Source organism: Lycorma delicatula, chromosome 2 (genome assembly GCF_047948215.1).
Source record: "Lycorma delicatula isolate Av1 chromosome 2, ASM4794821v1, whole genome shotgun sequence".
NCBI classification, from domain to species: domain Eukaryota; kingdom Metazoa; phylum Arthropoda; class Insecta; order Hemiptera; family Fulgoridae; genus Lycorma; species Lycorma delicatula.
The window spans coordinates 69,625,564-69,647,765 of NC_134456.1; the positions used below are offsets into that span (position 1 = coordinate 69,625,564).

General features: G+C 33.3%; 1 protein-coding gene across 6 annotated transcripts in view; it reads left to right on the forward strand.

Moving 5' to 3' along the window:
• RhoGEF2 (Rho guanine nucleotide exchange factor 2) overlaps positions 1–22,202 on the forward strand; it is a 1,010,441-nt gene that overhangs the window by 59,388 nt on the left and 928,851 nt on the right. For all 6 annotated transcript variants that reach the window (XM_075355529.1, XM_075355530.1, XM_075355526.1 and 3 more), the window contains one exon: positions 15,543–15,600. In XM_075355529.1, coding sequence (XP_075211644.1) covers positions 15,543–15,600 — 58 coding nt within the window. The remainder of the gene's footprint in view (positions 1–15,542; positions 15,601–22,202) is intronic.

Here is a 22,202-nt window from a genome sequence, read left to right on the forward strand (position 1 = left end):
TAGCAGGAAGTTAGTACAGATAGTTAACAACACTGCATTGTTTATTACGCATTGAAAAAAATTGAATATTTATAAAGGTAAAGTCTTTGTTAAGTTATTCGTAATTTTTTTAACATGATGTTTACTAAATTTATGATAATTAATATTGCAAAATGTTAATCTTATTTTGATGTAGAATTCACATTAAAATATTTGACCCTAATTGTATTATCGGTTATTACATATCGCGTTAGGTTTTAATGTGCGTGTAATAGGATTATATGTAATTTTTTTTAAACTTTCTCTTCTTTGTTAAGAAAGGTATTACAATGTTAAGTAGTAACATCGGGCGTAAAGAAAGGTCGTCAGTTGTTTTGTTGTGTGGGGTCATCTTTCAGGAAATTAACAGTCACGCCAATTACCCTTGTTCTGCTAGTTCACGTCTAACGAGTTAAGAAAACTTGGTTGCATTCTGTTTAGTTTTTATATATAATTTTAACCATTCTTTTCTTTACGTTTATATTCTACGCATAAACAGCAACGTAACCGTTTACCTAACACAAATTTTTTTTTAATACTGTTTACAACCAGCTTAAACCCAACGTTAAAGCTGATACATTGGATGTGGAGGAGGCATGTAACAGTTTCTTAAGTAGACACTAAACTTCGTATAATTTTGTTCATACTCGTAATAATTTTAATGTGTATTTATTATGGAGAAAATAGAACTGTATTTTGCTTATATATTTTTGAGCCTGCAGCTAATTTAAAGAAAAATAGCTGAAAAGATGATCACTTAGTTTTTTCCCTAGTTTAAATCACTTAAAATTATCAACTGCCGTTGTAGAAATACTTGGAGGGGCTTTTTATTGACGCATTGTGAAATCAATCTGTTAAAAAAAAATCTAAAATTGTTTTTAAGATCTGCTATAGAAAATGAATACATTACATACTACTAACGGAGGTTTCTAGTAACAATTTTTTTATTTATTTTTTTTTTTATTTATTTTATTTTTTTTTATTTTTATGAAAATTCGTTGTTATTACAAAGTACTTCTCTAATCCTCTAATCCGTAGAATTTTTCGTGCCTAATAAAGTATTTAGTAAGGCTAACAGAATTCTAGTCTACCTAATTTCGATTTTTTGATTATATATATATTTTAATATGCTTATTTTCATTATTATGTTACCAATAAAATTTATACCTCGTTGTTTTGTTGGTCCTCCAATAACCTGTTGTCTTACAATCTGATATTCCACTTTTTTTATTATAATTTTTTTTTTATTTCAACCTCCGCGTCCACTGTTAGGCATGCTTCAGATGATGAGCTGAATGATTTGTAGTGTGTGTGTGAAAATGCCAGGCCTGACTGGGATTCGAACCCGGGATCTCCGGATGAAAGGCCGTGACGCTACCACTCGCGCCACGAAGGCCGACTTTTTTACCATAAATTATTTTTACCTAACTATACGTGTTATAAATTAAGTTAATTTTTTGTGTTATTCTTTTTCTTAAAAATGAAATAAAGTTTTAAAAATTGACTTTGCTTTTAATTAGGGCGCTTAATTAGGTAAAATCTGCAATCTACGGAATTCTAGTTTTGGGAGAGGGGCTAAAGGTTAAAAAACTTTGTTTTATGGATGGATGTACTTACAAAAATTTAAACGCTTACTAGTGAGTAGGCAGTAATAGAGAATTTTTGCGACTACTAGCGATTATATATCCAGCGGCTGATAGAGACTTCTTTGCTATTCTTATCGACTACTAACAAATATTAGCGACTACTAGCCGCTCAGAACTTTTAGCGTCTATTATTGACAACAAGCGACTACTAGTGAATCATTGAGACTCTTAGAGACTATTGCGACTAATCGTTACTAATAGAGTCTAGTAGCGAGACTTAGTTCCTCATAGTAACGATTATGAGGAACTCCTAGTGACAACTTTCGAATACTCGAGCTATTAGCGAGTAGTACTAGCTAACTAACTGCGATTGTTAGCGACTAATAGAGGCTATTCGCGACCCTTAGATACTACTAGCGTAAACTAGCCACTATTAGAGACTTTCAACGACTGCTGCATGCGACTCCTAACGGCTACTGACTACTCGCGATTGCCAGCGAATACTGGCGACTATTAACGACTGTCGACAACTAAAGACTATTCGCAACTAATAGCGAGTACTAGCGACTACTAACAAATGCGCCCTACTGCTCGCGAATTCTGTCGACTAGTCAATACTAGCGAATACTCGCGACTACTAGTGACTAGCGACTATTTAACGTCTACTAGTTAACCCATTGGCTGCCACCATCTCACCCGTGAGACGGTTACTGATCCTTCAAAACTGCTCCCGTCTCACTGGTGAAAATTCTCTCGTTTCTAAGTTACTTTACCCGATCTATTGGGACCTAATCCTACTAAATTTATTATAATTGCATTTGTGTATGTCTTTTCTAACTAGATGTCGTGTGGTTTTGGTCTAAGGCTATTTGAAGTCTCACTGGTGAGACAGAAGCGTTTGGGTGTGGTATTGTGTACTTGTTTTATCTTTGGGTTAGATTTTTATTCTTTTTTATATATATGTTATTAGTTTTTTTATTTTATTAAGTTTATTAGTTGCTTTTTTATTAGTTTTGAAGATTCATGGGTGTAAGTAATTCTTTTTATCTGTTAAATATTCTTACTCGAAATTGACAATCAGCCAAATTGTTCACGCGAAATAATACCTGAGAACAAAAATGAAAAGCTTCTTAATGATTTGTTATCCGAAAGTGAATTTTCTGAAAATGAATTAACTAACAAGGAACTTGTAAACCCTTCTTACAATTTATCTAGCGAAGATAATTTAGAGACATCTTACTCTAATGGTCGAAACACGCCTGATTTGCATGATATTTGTCAGTTGCTTCTACAAGATATGTCAGTCTAAGTTCAAACTAGTTCCACATGTGATTTATGGTCAGATCAGCCTTTGATCCAGTCTATCACATTTACTGGAAATAGTGGTTTACTTTGTGATTTAGAAAGTAAAACTTGTATTTTTTCAATGTTCTGTTTGATAATAGATTTTACGACTTTAATTATAAGAGAAAGAAATCTACATGTTAAGACTTTTTCTTTCTTCTAGAATGACAGAACATTCACGTATTGCAAAATGGACAGATATAACTAAAGATGAGTTAAAAATATTTTTGGGCTTGTTATTTCACATGGAAATTTTAAAAATAAACTGGAGGACAGATCCATTGTTTCAAATTACAATTTAAAAAAAAAAATGTCGAGAAATAGATATTTTTGCTAATACTGAAAACACTTCACTTCAATTCAGCAAATGATTCGCGTACACATGAAGCGACTGACAGATTAGAAAAGGTTCGGCCTTTCATTTCGTACTTTAATAATAAAATATCTGAAATTTATTATCTTACGCAACAGTTATCATTAGATGAATCATTAATACTATAGCATGGACGTTTACTTTTCCGCCAATACATTAAAACATTTACATTTACTGAAAAACTTCCTGCAGTGAATGGGTTAATACTACTTGCGACTCCTAGAGACTACTACCGTCTTCCCGACTTCTAATGACTAGCGATTACTACAATCTAGGCACTACTAACGGTGTATCTTTTTGATGGCAACTTTTATTCGTGTTACAGTATTGATATTTCTGTTCTCTGGCTTAAGAAAAATGTATATTGGGATAACCACACCGGCCTCCTCCTTCGTATAGCCCGCTAGAATGGAGGAAGAATTACAAGAATTTTAACCTAGAGAGAGTTTACAAAAATCTTCTGTTAGGTGTGAAGTGAACCTGCATTGAAGCCACAGGAAAGAGGAAGGCCCTTTGTAATATTGAAACATAGGACGACCAGGGTGCTTATCAAGTCGCCTAAAAGTACGGGAGCCCTCGACCGGTTGTTAAAGCGAAGGAGGCAGGAGGGTGAACAGGTGGCCGTGAAGTCCGCCTAAAGTTAGAACTAAAAATTTGTAATGAGTTATAAATAAAAAGTGCCATATAATAATGAATTATTTTGTTTACTCACTTTATACGTAGTATTAATTTTAACGGTCCAGTGGGTCTGTGTGTTCACCGCCATGTTGCACGCACAATTCTATACATCGCCACGTTCTCTGTGACAGGTGACGGAGCATTTCTGGTGTTATGTTATGGAAGGTGTTCCTCACAGCATCACACAGTTCTTCATTTATGGTGTAGCGACGTGCAGATAGGTGTGCCTTGATAATCTCCTATAATGAATTGTCTGGTGTGGTGAGATCAGGACTCCGTGGTGACCGTAATAATGGAGTTGGTGACGCTGGAGTACGGCGGCCAATCCAACGTCCTGGAAATTTTTAATTCAGAAGAAACGCGCGGACTGATAGAGCAAAATGTGCAAGTGCTCCATCTTGCCGCAACCATACTCGTTTTTTGAGATCCTTGTCTGGAAGTTGTGGTATTAACCGTGCCTCCAACATCTCTAAATAAGTTTGTGCATTCAGTGGCCCGTCAAAAAAATAAGGACCAAACAAATAACGAGCTGGCAATTCAGCTCATATCATAAAAATGCTCATATCGTGCGGTGGAAAGAAAATCTTTCTTTCTACCGCACGTAATAAAGATAATAACAAAACATTTTCGCGTAATAAAGATTTTCTTTCGCCCAAAATAACACATTTCTGGCACGCGAACTGCGACAGATTACACATTCGTCAGTAAAAAGCACCTTTCCACGGTGCACTGCAGCGAGGAATTTTTTAATAAAGCCCGGCAGGATGCAGCGCGACGTTCCATGTCTGCATCTGACAATTCATTGATGAACATCAGACGAAATGACCTAACTTTCAAGTCCTTTTTCATACGGTCTTGTATTGTCGTCCGCGGTATAAGAAGTACAGTTGACCGTTTACGAGTTGTTTTCATCGGGGATTGTTCAATGGAAACTGCAACAGCAGCACATGTTTCTAACCGCATTAACTTTCTTCTACTCCGCGGCCTATCTTTATCATTGCCTAATTCAAACGCACGTGTTTCGCAAGTCAACATTGTAACTTTTCGTGGTGTTGGCTTATTAAAGCGTTGCTGAAGCGTATCACTAATTAGGTTTATTGTTTGATTCTTATGTTGTCGTTCATCAACCCATACACTTGTCACTAACCGCTCCTCGACGCTCTAACTGCTCGTGTCAGCCATTTTAGCACAACTTTCTTTATTCAGGTTGTGTGACGTTGTAAAAAACTGTTGCCAACCTACCCCAACGAAAATACCGAATATTCTAAACACATATCCTAATTCATGTTCTTCGTTAACTAGAGATACGGTGACTTCACGGATTCGCTGTAGAAGACCTGAGTCAAAAAAAAAAGGTACTAGTAGCGGTTAATAGTGCTATCGAATACTCGAAAACACTAGCGACTATCTACTACTATTGTTTAATATCGACTTGGGGAAAACTAATGACAAGACACTACTAGTGAATACTTGCGACTGTTAGCAAATCATTGAGATTCTTATCTACTACTAGTGCGACTAGGCAATATAGCCTTCTACTGAAGGATTGCTAACGAATACAAAAAATAGCGATTAAAACAATTTGCCATCAGTTTAGGAGTTTGCCAGTATTAAAGTTCTTGAAAACTCCTAAATAAATAAATATTTTATTCAGGCTATATAATTTACTATTATGATAGCCGTTGTATCAAAGGAAGACCACAAAATATAATGATTAAAAATGTATAAGTAATCCTTATAAAAATAATAAATTTATGAGGAAGTAATAATATTATAATATGTGTGAAGACACTAAATAAATAATTACAAACAAATAAAAATTTAGAAATCATTAATGAAAATAAAAGTAAAAGTAAACAGTAACATTTTTTACTTTCGGTAAACAACTCGTTCTGACTTTTTTCAGATTGGAATATTATGGGCATGATATATATTGATAATTATGACAATTTAGCGTTTTATTAAAATCTCTCAAAGCGACGTATTACACGTTTTGATTTTTTCGTGACGAAATTAATTTGATCATCCGCGAGAATTTATCATCCAACAAGACCCAAACACTTTTCATCAGGCAATATGACTTACGTAATATATTTGTATTTCATATATTATGTATTTAAAATACATAATATTTTTAATAAATTTATATCTATATATTTCCTCTGTGAAGTGTTTTTTTCTGTAAAGAAGTTTTTCAAAGTTGATTTTTAGCCAATTATTTTCTCCGTCAAACTAAATTACTGACGGGTTCATGATTTATATATTTTTTAATCAAGATTATCTGAAACTCCCTTAATCCGAGAACGAATAAAGTTCTACGATGTTAAATCGAACCCCAAAATTAAATTTAGCCTTTTTCCTTAGTCTTTCGGTTTCTTTAAAGAATTCGGTTCTTCGAAACACAGAATTGCCGAATATGAAAAAGTTCGTTTACTAAATTTCTGTAAACTAATGAATGTATAAATTTCTCGCGGTGTGTTATGAATATAAATGCTGTTTGAGAAAAAAATATGAAGTAAAATATAATTTTTATTTTAGAACTAAGAAATATAATTAGCGGGTCCACTGATGACGACGAAGTTCAAAAATCGTTCATAGAACGATTTTTGAAGATTAAAGCATATATTTGAAGAATTCTAAAATGCATGTATCAAGTTAGTGAATCTGATGCGTGTAAAATAGTCAGATAGACGATTATAGTCATAATCGTACGATACCACCAATGATGCAGTTTTGATTTCAGTAATAAGATCTACGGCCTTATTTTCTAAAATGATGTATGATTAATGAGAATTAATAAACTTTAATATTACATTTTTTAAGTGTTTTTGGGTAAAAACTTTTAATATGTCTTATTTGAATGATGAATTAATTGAAATGGAGGAAAATATAATTTGCTAAGTGCGCTGTGGCGCCATGTAGTCGTTTTTTTTTTATAGTCAATTAACTGACGAGTTTCTTAATCATTGGAAGTGGAAATATTGATTAGAAAGGTACAAAATAAATAGGGTTTCTATTGTCAAATGTAAAAAAGAAAAAATAATTTCCAATAGAAATTTTTGGGTGTTGTACAGGACATAATATTTTAGTACGCACCATTTTTAATTCTAGTTTGATTGATTGATACAAAAAAAATATCTTATGATTGTCTTATTCATTTAACTTAAGAGCGATTCTGCAGCAGATTTTGAAAATTAAAAAAGTTGTCATTAGCGAAGTCCGTAAACTCCTATCAGAATTGATCGGTTAATTGTAATTGATTTGATGAAGATATGTGTACAGAAGAAATGTACGGATAAATGAATCGGATCGAGTTATGTTGTTCCATCCGGATCTATATTGAACTATTTTCACTACCTTTCTTTTTCCTGTTTAGCCTCCGATAATTACCTTTCAGGTAACACTTCAGAGGATGAATGAGGATGATATAAATGTGTGAGTGTAAATGAAGTGTAGTCTTGTACAGTCTCATTTCGACCATTCCTGAGATGTGTGGTTAATTTAAACCCAACCACCAAAGAACACTGGTATCCACGATCTAGTATTCAAATCCGTGTAAAAATAACTGACTTTTCGCTTGAACGCTGGAACTCTTGACTTCCAAATCAGCTGATTTGGGAAGACGCGTTCACCACTAGACCAATCCGGTGAGTTAACTATTTTTACTACCTGAAATCTATGAACATAACCATTTAATTGAACTAATTTACATTTCTATCGATTCACTTAACGAGATTTGAATCTGCTAATCAAAAATTGCAACCTTATACCTAAAACTTGAAAATAAAAATCAGTAATTTAATATTAGTTCACTCAAAGTCAGGTACGCAATATAAACTACGCTTCATAAGTTCTCCGGTTCAAATCCCCTCAGTTTTCATAAATTACATTAGTTGTACATACGTAAATCACAGTAGTGGTATTGCATTTAGTTTCTTTTAATAGGGTTTGAATTTTTACGTTAGCCAGTATTCTTTCATTTTAGTATTAAATTAGACAGTATTTTAGGAATAGTTAGCCTAAGTCTGAAAAATCTTACTGTGAACTGTAATCGGCCTTACAACATGTCGTAATGCAGTACGATTATAAAAGGTGAATAAATACAATTATAACCGTACGCATGTTTAATAACTCTGAAGCTTTGGAAAGAAACTGACTTTTAAATGGTAACAATCATTTGATATTGTTAAAACTTCGAGTCAGTCATATTAATTTTTGCGTTCCATCCTCCTGATTTGTTTGGAACTACATTATTTGCTCACGTCCAAAAATATCAGTGAATTATGGTATTCTTTCGATTACCTTAATCATTCAGAACTACGTACAAACATTTAATCGTATTTCATATTGCATAAGTAAAGGATTAACATTTCCATGTTGTTAACCGTGTAATTTCCCTAGTTACTCTTGTACATAATGGTTGGCATCTCCTAATTGTCATACATGAAACATAAGTGAATTTTTAAAAAAAAATTTTTATTCTTTCTATTTTAGTCGTTTGATTGGTTTTTTTTTAATGAATTTTTGTAGTAATCCTTTACTCCTTTTGCTTCAGCAGTTGATTCCTACATTCTCTGTTATCACATCACGTATTCTTATCTTTATTTTATTTTGGCGGTTTTACCTTCTACACTTACATCCAAAACCAGATTTACTTATTCAGGCCTATCCTAATTCTTGTGTCATCAGCCTTTTACCACGTTTTACAAGAGATGCAAGGTAGTTTTCCAATTCTTTTAAAAAGTTTTTCGTTTTATATTCCATCAAGCTGTTTACTTTTTAATATTTTTCCGTTAACAGTATATCTCAAAAGCCTTATAATTTGTTTATTCTTCCCCTGTCTTTGTTTCTTTGCCATAAAAGCTGGACGCGGTACAAATATTTTTAATGGAATTTCCTAAATCAAAGTTCACGTTGCTTGTACATATTTGTTTACTTTGTCCATCTTTTTAGATTTTCTTACTAAATTCTAAATACAAAATTCTGCTTCTGCTGGTCGTTGTGTGGTTATATCTTAATATTTAACTCATTATCCTACTTTCTGTCGGGATTTCATTACTTTGTTTATTGTTGTTAACTTTTGAATTGAGTTTCTCTCCGCCAACGAATACATACCGTTTCAGCAAAAATAGCTAATATTATTAATTTGATTTTGTTCCTGGATTGTACCTCTGGGTATCGGTGTGTGTGTTGAAACATGAATTTATATTTTTACATTTTTTGCCGCTTAATTTTTAAAAATATTGTATAGTTAATATTTTCTGTATAACTTTAGTGAACGGTTGTTTAAAGAACGATTTGTTTAACTGTGAGTCGTCATTAGTTATAAAAGCTTAAAAAAAACTATTTTTTAAGCTTGCTAGTTAAATTTTTTCTTTCTATATTTATTATGCTTACAAGTGAATATATATATATATATATATATATTAAAAAAAATTGTATTGTATTAGGCAAGATTATTTCTTTCACTATATACTAAACATTATATTACATATATTCACATTTACTAAACAGCGTATATTTTTAATGGCTACATACAAGTTAATAAATTTTATAACAGAATTATGTTGTAAAAATATAATTGATTTTCTTCTTGAAAATGGCGTCGTTATGTTTTAATAAATGAATTGTTTAATTCGAAGGAGTTTTGCTGATAGTATATGACAAGTTTTTTTTAGTTTAATCTTTTATAAATAATTTTTAAAAAAATCGGTTTTAATTTTGATTTAATTCGCTAATATGTGCTAATGTTTTTTATAAAATGTGTATTATTATGGTTTATCTATTGAAAGATAAACGTAATCTTTTTTTTATCCTTACTGCTTAAGAGTATGGATATATCTACTAATGGCGGCAATAACTGATATAATTCATTGCAAAGAAATAAATGTATGGAAGTATTCATCCCAACGCTTATAAGAATTTATTAAATCAAAATTAAATTTTACAATCGATTGTAAAAATGTATTTTTATGCATGAATTGTCTATAAAAAAAACTTCATATTTACGATTAAATTTTTTACCTAATAATAATTACGATTTATAAGACGTTATGTTTTTAAAGAAGATAGATTAAAGTCTCCGTTATTGAATTTGTATTTATAATGCATTATCTCAAGAGTAACGGGTAAATTAATTTGTTTCTTTACACCCATCTGTTTCAGTCTTTTTTATAGCTGTGACGCGTGTAAAGGACCTGGATCCAAGCGGTACAAGTCAGGGTTGTTTTTTCTGAAAGTAAACCATTATTCGCTTTCGCTTTTTTTTTTTTACCACGGAACTGACTTTTTACATAGCTAGTCCTGCAGGGAAAAGATGAAAGTCACTTTGTGGTTCAATATTACCTGAATTTACGCGGACTTGCAAATTGATTGACAACCGTAAGTTTAGCTCTTTGAAGAAGGCAAGAGAAAATCATTTAACACCTAAATTTTCGTGGTAAGCCCCAGCATGAGATCTGTTATGTTTCATATTTGTTTGGTTATTCTCGGTAGTTACTTCTGACCCAACGTCAGGCTAAATACAATCGTTATTATGGTTTTGACATTTGACAAAGATGTAAAATATAAAAAATTAATTTGGATTTGATTGGGGATCTTTTCGATTTCAGATTTGAATATTGAAATTGATAGTATGGATATCGATTTATTGGGTTTTTCGCTGGTAATGAAATGAGATCCTTTATAAGGAATTTTTTTAAATTTAAACATAAATTTTTATTAATTTGTATTTGGCTGTACATTTTGATTGATGTATATATTTTTAGTGAATTTTATTCTCTAAGATGTAGTTAAACAGTAACTACTAATTATCTGAAGCTAATTCGGTGTTTAAAGATCTTAGCACTTAAGGGGAAAAAGGTGGTAAGGTAGAGATGATTGTTGTTGCGGCCAATAAGCCGTACGGGTGGGCGGGAAGTAGCTTTACGCTAGTTATGAAATTATTAAGATAGGTGCAGCTTACCTTCTGTGTATTTAAAACGTCTATGGGTTCCACCATATTCAAACCACAGTTGCATGCGCCTCCATGTACGGTTGTTCAGTCGAAACGGCATATCGGGGATGATCATTTCAAATGCTGACCGAACAGTGTCTTGGAATTGCTCGTTGTTGACATATCTTCATTTTCGGATCTACTTTACAAAACTCCAGAATGCATTATTATTAGGTGAGGTCAGGGCTTCTTGCCAGACAAGGCAATGGAACCTGTAACACTTTTGACCCGCGTCCAATTCAGCGATTCGGGAAAATTTCATTGACATTCAAAGCAAAATGCGCTGGTGCACCGTTTTGCCGAAACGTAATGATGTCAGCGATCCCTTTTGCCGTTAATTCTGGTCGATCATTTACTGTCAGATTGCCACTCGTCGATCATTCTTGGATAACTGTGTTGATTAATTGCGTCATCGAAAAAATAAGAAGGACCAAGATTTTCAGCAATTATCCCACGCCAAATCATAACATGAGGCGGCTGGTGTTCGATTTCCTAAAAAAGGTGAAGTTCGTCTTTCTCCCAGAAAAAAAAACACTTCGGTTACGAGAGCTTCAGTAAATCGCACACTTGTCTGAGAACTTGACGTTCTTTTCATAGTTTGCTCTCGGAAAGCGTTGAAGCAATAATTGACGTGCATAAACACGTCGATCAAGGTTATTGCCACTCAACTCATTAACTATGTTTGGAGGAAAACATTTAACTTTCAAGTGTTTCCGCATATGGTCTCGCAATGTCGATCTCGGGATGCCTCACTTTGCAGAAAACTTGCGTGTTGATTTCGCAGTGATTGTTGAATCGAAGCCTCCACAACAGCACACGTCTCTGTTCGAGTTCTCAGGCTCCCACTGCATGGCGCATCAAGAACACTTCTCGTTGCTAAAGTCTTCTCCCACGTCAGTAACGTTTGCCGTAATGGAGACGATTTTCCAAAACGCACAAAGAAGTCATTCATAATGTTCTGCAAGGTTTTACTAGTGTGTGGATTTCGTAGACCCACACACGGTGAACACAACAGATATGCACTCGTATCTGCTACCGTTCCATTCTCAACTACAACTAAGGCCATCCTACCACGAATGAACATACCGGACGATCTCCTCCGCAGCTTCTCCTCTTCACCTTTTCCAGCAGCCGTGAGCGATATCAACGGTGAGAATTGGCAGCAGTAGAGCCCGATTATATTAGATTTATTACAGTGTAAGGGACTTCCCGTTCATCGGTGTATATAGTTGAGAATATCCCCGGCTAAAGTTGTGGTCTGTTAGGCGAGAGATTGAATTGGGTTTTTATTTTTTTTTGAGTTACCCTCATTTAAAATATTTTTTTATGATATGTGATCATTATAGCTTATATTGCCTTTTATTTATTTTTATTAAATTGATTAGCTTTCAATAGTTATTTTTTGTAGCAAACGTAACTAAGAAGCCCATCAGTTCGTTATTTACTATCCTGTCGGAATGTCATCAGTTCGACTGCATACATATGAATATATGCGTAAATTGGTTCGTTAATTTAAAATACTATACAATTTCGAACGACGTTCTTATAATGAACCTTCCTTATAAAGATAAACACCTTATTCCATGTCATATGGGTCGACGTTCCCACCCTTAATTCTCTGCCAATTCTCCTTTTTTCTTATTTCTTCAACCTCCTCCCCTCACCCTCTTTTCTTTTTCTTTCAAATCCTTTTCTATATATTTTTTTTCAACAGAAAAAAACTGAATTCCACGTAGACCATTCTTTTAATAGTCGTATTTTATCTTGTCCATTCTCTTCTTTTCACTAATTCTCATTTCTCATTTGCTCTTTCTAATTGCCCATGTGTCAGAGGCATATATAAAAGCACGTTGCTTATATTCAGACCTTATCCGATTCTTTAGCTTTCATTTCATTCCTTTCATTCTTCTCTACTTTTGATCCTACCGAAACGCTTAAATTTATTTTTCCCGGAACTTATTATAAACTTGTTTTATCAAGAATTTCTCCTTTGCTCTCGTTATCATGTATTTTGTATTCGCTGTGCTAATTTCCGTACTCCATCCAATACTTTCCCTCATTTATCAGGTGTAATGACGCTTGCAAAATCAATAAACATTAGTATTTTGTTTCATAACCGCTAATGAAACAAAATGTGAAATGATAATTTTCGTTTCATAAAGTGCTGTTATTAATACAATAAATTACTTATCTTTAGAATTTTTGCGTGAATCCGAATATGTTTTTAGCGTAAAATCCGCTGAAATTCTTGTTGTACCCTTATATATGCGGGTTCCCTTGGATATGTCTTAACGCCATACAGTTCTCTGGTTTTCCTTAAGGAAACTTGACATGTTCTCAATTAGTTCTTTGGTATCTGTAGGATAAGTTGTCGGTTGCAGATTGTGTTCGAATTGGTGGATGTAAAATCATTCACCGGTAATCTTCTTTCGTGCTGGCTTGATCCCCCGATTCTGATTGGAATGGGTGGCTGTTGCCTGAAGTATTCCTGAATATTCTCATTTAAATAGGACATAAACGCTTCTATCCCCCAGATAAAGCGTTCTTTCTCATGGATTCCTTTTCCTCTTACCGGTTACTTTACGTTGGTGGTAATGGATTTTTAACCAGAGGAATATTGAATTCGTGCTAAGGATGTATAAATGTAAACATTTACATTTATGGCCTTTTGAGGTACAGCATCCTTGATTTTGTGAAATACAGTTGGGGCAGCTGTACCTATGATCCTAAACGTGGATGTACGAAAATGCCCCGACCTGATTTTGCAGTGCTTATCGGTTAAAACCGCGGTTCTTAATATATGTAAGTGGTTATACACTGATTATTTACGGACAATGATAGTCTTTGTGTTGTTGCTTAAATTGTTCACTATTTTTTGCGTACCTCGCTGAAATATCGATATCTATAAAAAAAAAAACAAATGAATCATATTGTCGACGGTAAGTTACGAGGTGCGACAATAAAGTAATGAGACTGATGAGAAAAAAAATGTTGCTTACCGTTTTAGTCATGTTCCTCCTTTTGACGTTTTAGTCAGTGTTGTCTCCTTCAAAGTAGTTCCCCTCTGATTGCACACACTTATTCCAGCGTTCTGCCATTGATGGTAACTTTTTTGGAACTCATCTTCTGTAATATCCTCCAAGACTCTCGTCACAGCTTTTTGGACATCTTGTGTTTGAAAATGGTGTCCCTTGACCGCCATTTTGACTCTTGGAAATAGAAAAAAGTCGCACGGAACGATATCTGGTGAATAGGGTGGCTGTGGTAGTACTGAAATTTGTTTTGATGTTAAAAATTGCTGTATTGACAGAGCAGTATGGGATGGCGCATCATCGTGATGCAGAATTCAATTATCAGCAATGTTGGCACGGACACGAAGAACTCGTTTTCGAAGTCTTTCTAAAATTTCTTTATAGAAATATTGGTTAACTGTTTGTCCAGGAGGCACCCACTCTTTATAAACAATTCCCTTGGAATGGAAGAAGCACACAAGCATGCAATTCACTTTTGACTTTGACATGCAAGCTTTTTTTGGTCTGGGTGATCCCTTTGAGTACCATTGCGAATTTTGGCGTTTTGTCTCTGGATCGTATTGAAAAAACCAACCTTCATCACCAGTGATAACACGGCTCAACAAATCTGGATTGATTTCCGTTTGCTGTAACAGATCGGCTGCCACATTTTTCCGTGTTTCTCGCTTTTGTTGTGTGAGATTTTTGGGGACCATTTTTGCACAAATCTTTCTCATACCAAGATCTTCAGTTAATATTAAACGAACCGTTTCTCGATTGATGTTGAGTTCTTCTGCAATCATTTTCACGGATAATCTTCGATCAGATAGTACGATTTCACGCACCCTGGTCAAGTTGACATCTGTCCATGAGGTTGATGCTCGTCCACTGCAGTCTTCAACTTCAACATTCGTTCTGCCTTCACTAAAAATTTTATGCCACCGAAAAACTTGGGCTCTTGACATAACCGCCTCTCCAAAAGCCTTCTGAAGCTTACCATAAGTTGTCGTCGCGTTTTCACCCAATTTAACGCAAAAAGAAATGGCATACCGTTGCGCAATATTTTGCGGTTTCATTTCTGTGACGAGAGACAAACACGTGTTCACTTATTACAGCACAACTCACGACTGAGCAGTTGCATCAATGTGCCGCTTAGACTAGAAGTAGCTTATAGACCAAGGTGTGATGGTCTAGATGGTGTGCCTATGCAAGCTGCAGGGTTGCCACATCTTGCAAAGAAAAATCAGTCTCATTACTTTATTGTCGCACCTCGATGCATGAAGTTTTGTATTAATGTTGTGTTAGTGTAGTAGAAATTATTTCTGGATAATGAAAACAGAACGATAGCTTTATCATCCGGATACTAGTTTTATCAAATTGTCATAGTATCCATAGGCTCTGTATTCAATAAAATTGTTTGTTATTTTATCTACTATATTAGAAATAAAATGCTAGATAATTTACAATGATTATTATTTATTTATTGGCTTTTTATGTATTTATTTGTGACATAGTTATGTAACTTTTTCTCTTTTCAGGTGAATGGGGTGAATGTTACGCATTCTACCCACACTGAAGTCGTCGATCTCATTAAATGTAAGTAACATTCACAGCTAATGCTGATATATCTTTCAACTACTTACTATTTTATTTTGTGTAATTTACTTTTAAATTATTATTTATTAATGACAAGAATCTTATGTGTCTAAAATTAATCTTAATCCTTTTTTTGCCGGATAATATCAGAATGTTGGTATTTTTCATGTGTAGTGTTAAAAAAATTCATCACCTCTTAAAATTAAATTTATACGGATATTTTAGGTGTATCTGTTGTCTTTAGACGATTTTTGTTAAACTTCCACTACTACTGTGCGGGTGATTTTACGTTTTTGTACGTATTCTTTGATAAGATCATCTACATCACAAAGGTATAGGGATAGATGCCGTAAATCATTTTAAGGAAGTTGGAGATATTATTTCTGCTTCAAGGATTCACGAAGGTTGTAATTTTTAACATTTCTGTAAGTTAAGTGTCGATTAAGTACATCTTAAGAACTGAAGTTTGGATTTTTCTGATCGTTAGAAAGAGGAAGAGTGGAATAGTTCTTGGAATACTGAATTATATATTGTGTATACTGGAAGATAAATGCGCTTGAGGTTTAATTTCCATGTAAGAATTATTTATAGAAAAAATCCAGGAAGCTGTAACTCTTGGTTAGTTTTGTTTTGCCAAGCGTTTTTTTTTTTTTGTTTTTAGATTTTCTGTTTACTATCATGTTTGCCAAAATCCGGAACCGACAAGATTTCATACACAGAATCGAAAATAACCGATTTCCCGTGGACTTAAGGAAAATAAATCGTCTTTATCTTGATTAGACCACTTTATTAGAGGTTCAGCTCGCGGTCATTGTACTCTGGGAACTGTTAGGGGAACATAAGGAAATGTTTCCGCCATTACCTTCTAGTAACTGTCGTGTACAGTCTGTAAAAATTAGAATACGTCTCGGTTAATCTATGTAGGTTGTTAGTAACAACTAACAACCTACATAGATTAACAGCTTTAACAAAAGCTGTTGTCTCATTCTAATAGAATGTAAATTGATTTCATTAAAACATTTTAATTTGGTAATTTTTTAATAATGTGAATTTCAAAGTACGTTCATGGTGATGCTTTTGTGTTTAAGATTATTCTTTCCGGTGATCAGTTGATTTGTTTTTTCGTTCGTCTGCTTGATATCTGAAAAATTGCTGGTTTCAATACTCTAATATTTACCGTGGCTGATTTCTCTATTCTCATACCTTCAACAATTTCATTTTTCCGGACCGCTAACTTTTAATGGCTATTTTATGCGTTGGAATATTTCGCTGCTGAATTCTTTGTGCATTCTGTACAGAGGAACGGTTTCAATGATAACAGTGTTATTGAGTATCTTCCTTTAAAATTCCAACAATTCCTGATTTTAAAGGAAATATTTCACATTTAGTGTCCTCGTAAGTGTTGGCTGAGTTATAATGTATATTTTAATTTTGAAGCGTATTTTTCTTTATCGAATAAATGTTACCCGAGAGTGCTACTTCCTTATATGTATTCTAAGAAAAAACGCCTAGGACGTGCGATTGCCATACCTGTTACTCAACGTGATATTCGGTGGTCGCTGTTTGCAAAGCCATCATCCACAAACCTTTTTTTTCTTGTTGTTTACGTTGACGTCTGTTCAAGAAGTGAACAATGAGCAACCCTCCACGACCCAATCCGGTGAGGATGATATGTAAATGAAATGTAGTCTTGTACAGACACAGACCGACCATTCCTAAGTTGTATAGTTAATTGAATCCCTACCACCAAAGTAATCATTGTCTAGAATTCAAATCGGTACAAAAGGTACTAACTTTTACTAGGATTTAAAGCAAAGAATCTTCAATTTAAAAAATCAGCTGTTAAAAGAACTGATCCGTTACAAAAACTTAGCGAAGAGATTTGGGCTTCTGTATACTTAAATGTGATTTAGAGAGAGAAAGAAATACGCGAAAAGTGAAAAAAAAATTGTAGGTGGATATATTGAGAATATAATAGTACTGTACTTTAAGATTTGTTTCGCTTAGATCAAGATATCGATATTTCTATGAAATTTTATCTTTTGCCATAATATTTAAACTTTTCCTATCGCTTTTCCAAAATTCACGTGTTACTTTTTGTTTTTCAACTTACTTTTTGTCTTTATGTACCGGTTAAAATTTTGTTTTATAATATAATTATTTTTGCCATTAATATTTTAATTATTTATGACTTCCATGTTATTTGCAAAATCGATGCCTTTATTTTAGAAAACGTTATATTTGTATTTCGTCGAAGGAATTTTCTGATAAGATTATTTGTAGAATTATTTGTTACCATGCACGGTTTTATTTGGTGTAATTAATGTTACATTCCAATTCGATTAATCATTCGTGTTTGTATGATTGCAAAGTTTACAATAAAATAAAATTTTATCTTCTTATTCGTTCGGTATCAAATTAATGCACCTTTATAGTTTTGTAAAACGTTTTATTATAATTAAATTAATTTTATGACGATGAATCGGCTTATTTTTATTGTTTAATATGATTTTATATATGTTCGTTGTTCTTATTTGTATTTTGTTTTAGCTTGCGTAAATTAACTTCGGTTAATCACGTATCCGTGTAATTCGTTTTCTTTTCTTTCTTTTTCTCTTTGTTAAGCTGTGGGGTGTTTACTTTCTACGAGTAAGTAATAAAACACGTGTAATAATTTATTAATTTGGTTATACTTTCACATTTTATTAAATTCAAATTCGGTAATCAATAATGTATTTTATTGAAAATGTTTACCGGATTTTTAAACAACAGTTTCGTAAAAAATATATTTAATCTCCAGCTATAAGTACTGTGGTTCGTGACTTTTAATACTAACATTTTTTTAATCCACGTTCATAATTGTACATCATATTAAATTAAGTAAATCTATTTATCAAGGTTGGAAGTGTTGTTATTTCTGTAAAGAATGAACCAAACTTTCTTAACGGGCAGTTTGAATACATAGTGGAATGCTTATTTAGATTATCAGTTATATAGCCTAATTCTATTTATATAATAGAAAAAAAATATTAATTTTTTTTTTGTTGTAAAATTAAGAATTTTTCGTCTCTCCCTGATTTTCATGCCAGCCCAGCGTGTGTATAAGAAAACACTTATTTCTTACAGATTCCAGACTAATATTAGAATTACTTAAAATACTTATTTAAATTTCAGTGAAGTCATTTTTATAATTTTTCTTATCTCAGTGTAAATTAGATGTTGGCGGTTAAAATCTTACGTTTTTTTTATTTCTTGTTATATTTTTATTTTTTTAACCAAAAGGTTTATGTGGTCCATTTATGCCCGTGATAATGTGTCGCATAATCGGTGATAACTGTCTATAAGACAGTTTTTAGGCGTTGTTGAACTTTCACGGCCGAATTTTTATCTTCAGTATTAACAGATAGAAACACCGGATCATGTACCTCGAGCAGCAGAGGATCGATGGTTTAAATTCTTTGTTATTAACGAATAATTACGTAGTGAATGATTTTTTTATGGAAATTAAATATTTATTTTGTATGTATAATTCGCGCCAGTGCGTAATTAATCGCGCGAAACAGATGTTGAGTGATGGAAGTATGACCCAGCTTCCGTTTTCACCCATTTCAAGCAGTCGATTTTACTCTCCGCCTTGGTATTTTACTAAATGTCTGTTAACTATGATTGATGTGCTAAGATTTCATTTTTTTGTACATTGAAGATCTTTATAAAAACTAATGACTAAATTTTAAACCGTTGTTATTCTTTAAATGAAATATGTTTTTTTTTAAATTGATAATTATTGTTTTTGTTAAGTGTGTGGACAAGTGTATTTTACACCTGTCTTATAAACATTTTAATGTTAAAAAATTACAATATAAAGGAATATTACGTAGCCGTATCGTAAATATTCCTTTTGTGAACGTTCGCCGTTATGTAACGACCGTACGGTGGCACATTGACATACTACTTTGTATATTAAAGAGAAATAGGAAACGTATGTAAAGACAAGGGACGTTTTGTTTATTTCTTTGGATTCCTTTGTGTTACTGCCGCCTCGATAACTAGTAGCTACGTGTGGTCACATAGTAAGCTCTTCTTCCTTATATGGATTCAACCGGGTTGTAGATTTACTACCGCTTTACTGTACTGACTGCCACCTAGCGTTCTGTTTGATAATATTTATTCTTCGTTTGACTTAATGTTGTTACGCTATAATGCAGCTTATACGAGCTCCTTTTGAACTCAGTATCGTTGTAGAATCCCATTTTATGATTCATTTCCTCAATTCGTGTTTCATATGCGTGAATACCCTTCTTTGATAGGATAACCGACCACAGAAACGATATTTTGATGCGAGTAGGAACTGATATTACCGTGTACCAACTGTACGGTATATGTCGTTAGATACATACACGTAAATTAATATATACTTTGACATTTGCTCACAATGACGATTCTGCAATCTTAATTGTTAAGTCTAATCAGCATTTCTTAACAGGCCACGGATATTTACACGGTTTAATTTATTTCTGTTTACATTTCTTTACGACTTTTTTTAGCGTATTTATTTGCTGCATCGTTTGAACGAAAGAGCAAAGGTCAAATCTTTTACATTTATGCATTCTGATGTGTACGATCCTGTCACAAATATCAAAATGTAAGAAATTGTTGCATAATCAATTGATTCTCTGTTTTTGTAGTTAAAATTTACAGTAAAATCTGACTTATTATTGGAGAAGATTTGTTGGTTAGTAGAAAACAAATATTTATGTACAATAGTATTGGATTAGTACACTGATAATTATACATTAAGTACTTACTCGTACGGTGAACAGATTTAAACGATTTGAGAATAATTCTGATCGGACATTAAAATTCTTCATTGAATTAAAGGCGTTATTCTAGATTCCAGTTCAGGTCTTTTGTACATAACTGCTGGGTGCTTCTTAATATTTCGATATAGCAGTTTTATTTCGCTTAATAAAAATAAATTGAACAATCAGAAATAAAACCCTACTACTTTCAAATGCTTATAATGTATGTTAATGTCACAGAATATCTGACAAAGCCGGCTTACCAATTTTCAAATATAAACAAAAATCCCTGACAGCTTTAATAGGGAAAGTAATGAATTCTTGTTACCTTTTTCATTGAACCAAATATACTTTGCTTCCTAAGTTTATCGAAATGCAGGTAGAAGATATTCAGCTTTAAAAGCGACACCTTCATTCTTAGTCTATATTAAAGGGACCAGCTGCATGTTGAACATCATCAAAGAAAACAAATCTGACGCCGTTTGGGGTCTTTTCTGTTTTCCCTCACCGTGGTTTTTTTACGTTATGTATTATGTTTATAAGATTTTATAAACATATTTGGAGGTATTTGCTGAGAAATTAAAAATATACTCTAACCAAACTTAACCTTCGCTCGCTAATCTTGTCTGGCCAGCTTAGGTTAAGTTTGGTTAGATTATATTTATAATTTCTCTGCAAATATTTCCAAATATCCACTGATTTGAAAGAAAAAGTATAAAATATACGTAACGTAAAAAAAAACCATTGTGGGGGAAAATAGAAAAGACTCGCCGTTTTTATTAGAAATGTTTCATGTGTATCGCGCTACAAGAAAGAGTGGGATAAATAATAGTGTAAAGCAACAAATTAGTGTACGTACGTACACGTGAATTATGTACATTTTTTCCACTAGGTAAGGGAAGTCGTAATAAATGAAGTGTAAATAAATTTTTACTCAGAATCGTTTGAAGCAGTAAATTAAACAAAGTGGAACACTGATAACAGATATCATTGTTTTTGTTTTTATTGATTGATACTAATCTGTACTGTCTCTGTTAGTTTCGGTATCGCGTACAGGAACGCGCGCGCGCGCTCCTGCACACACACCGTAGCTAAAGGAGGTTTTTTTTTTATTTTTGTTTTCTTGTTTAGCCTCCGGTAATTACCGTTCAGATAACACTTCTGAGGATGATATGTATGAGTGTAAATGAAGTGTAGTCTTGTACAGTCTCAGTTCGACCATTCCTGAGATGTGTGGTTAATTGAAACCCAACCACCAAAGAACACCGCTATCTAGCTAAAGAGGGGGTTACATAAGTAAGAACTTTACCATGCGTAACCTCTTTTATTTAGAAAAATAGTATCTTTGTTTGCGCCACTTATCGTATTCAACAGCTTACTAATTTTTTCCCCGTAATTTTTAAAAATATCGCGTGTAGGTTGTACTGTTGATTTTAAATTAAAAAACGAGTCGGTGGAATTTTTTATTTTAAATACAATGTTTTAATTTCCTAATAAGGTCATGTTTACCCCCCCTGTCTGGAACGATCTACTTGCAGAGAGACTGCGAAGTGAGGCGTACAAATATGTTGAAAGAAATTCTTAAAATCCCGGTTTGGTAGTGGGTATCCGTCTCGCCCGTAATTTCTGGTGAGAAATTGCTTTTAAACAAGCTCAGGTTTATTTAAAAATTCTCATGCATTACCAGAAATATGTGGCTTCTGAAAGTAAACTGCTGAATCGTTATATACGATCTTAATTGGATGATACGGTTTGGCATAAGATAATATTGTTATAAACTTTCTGTATTGTACACGACTCGAA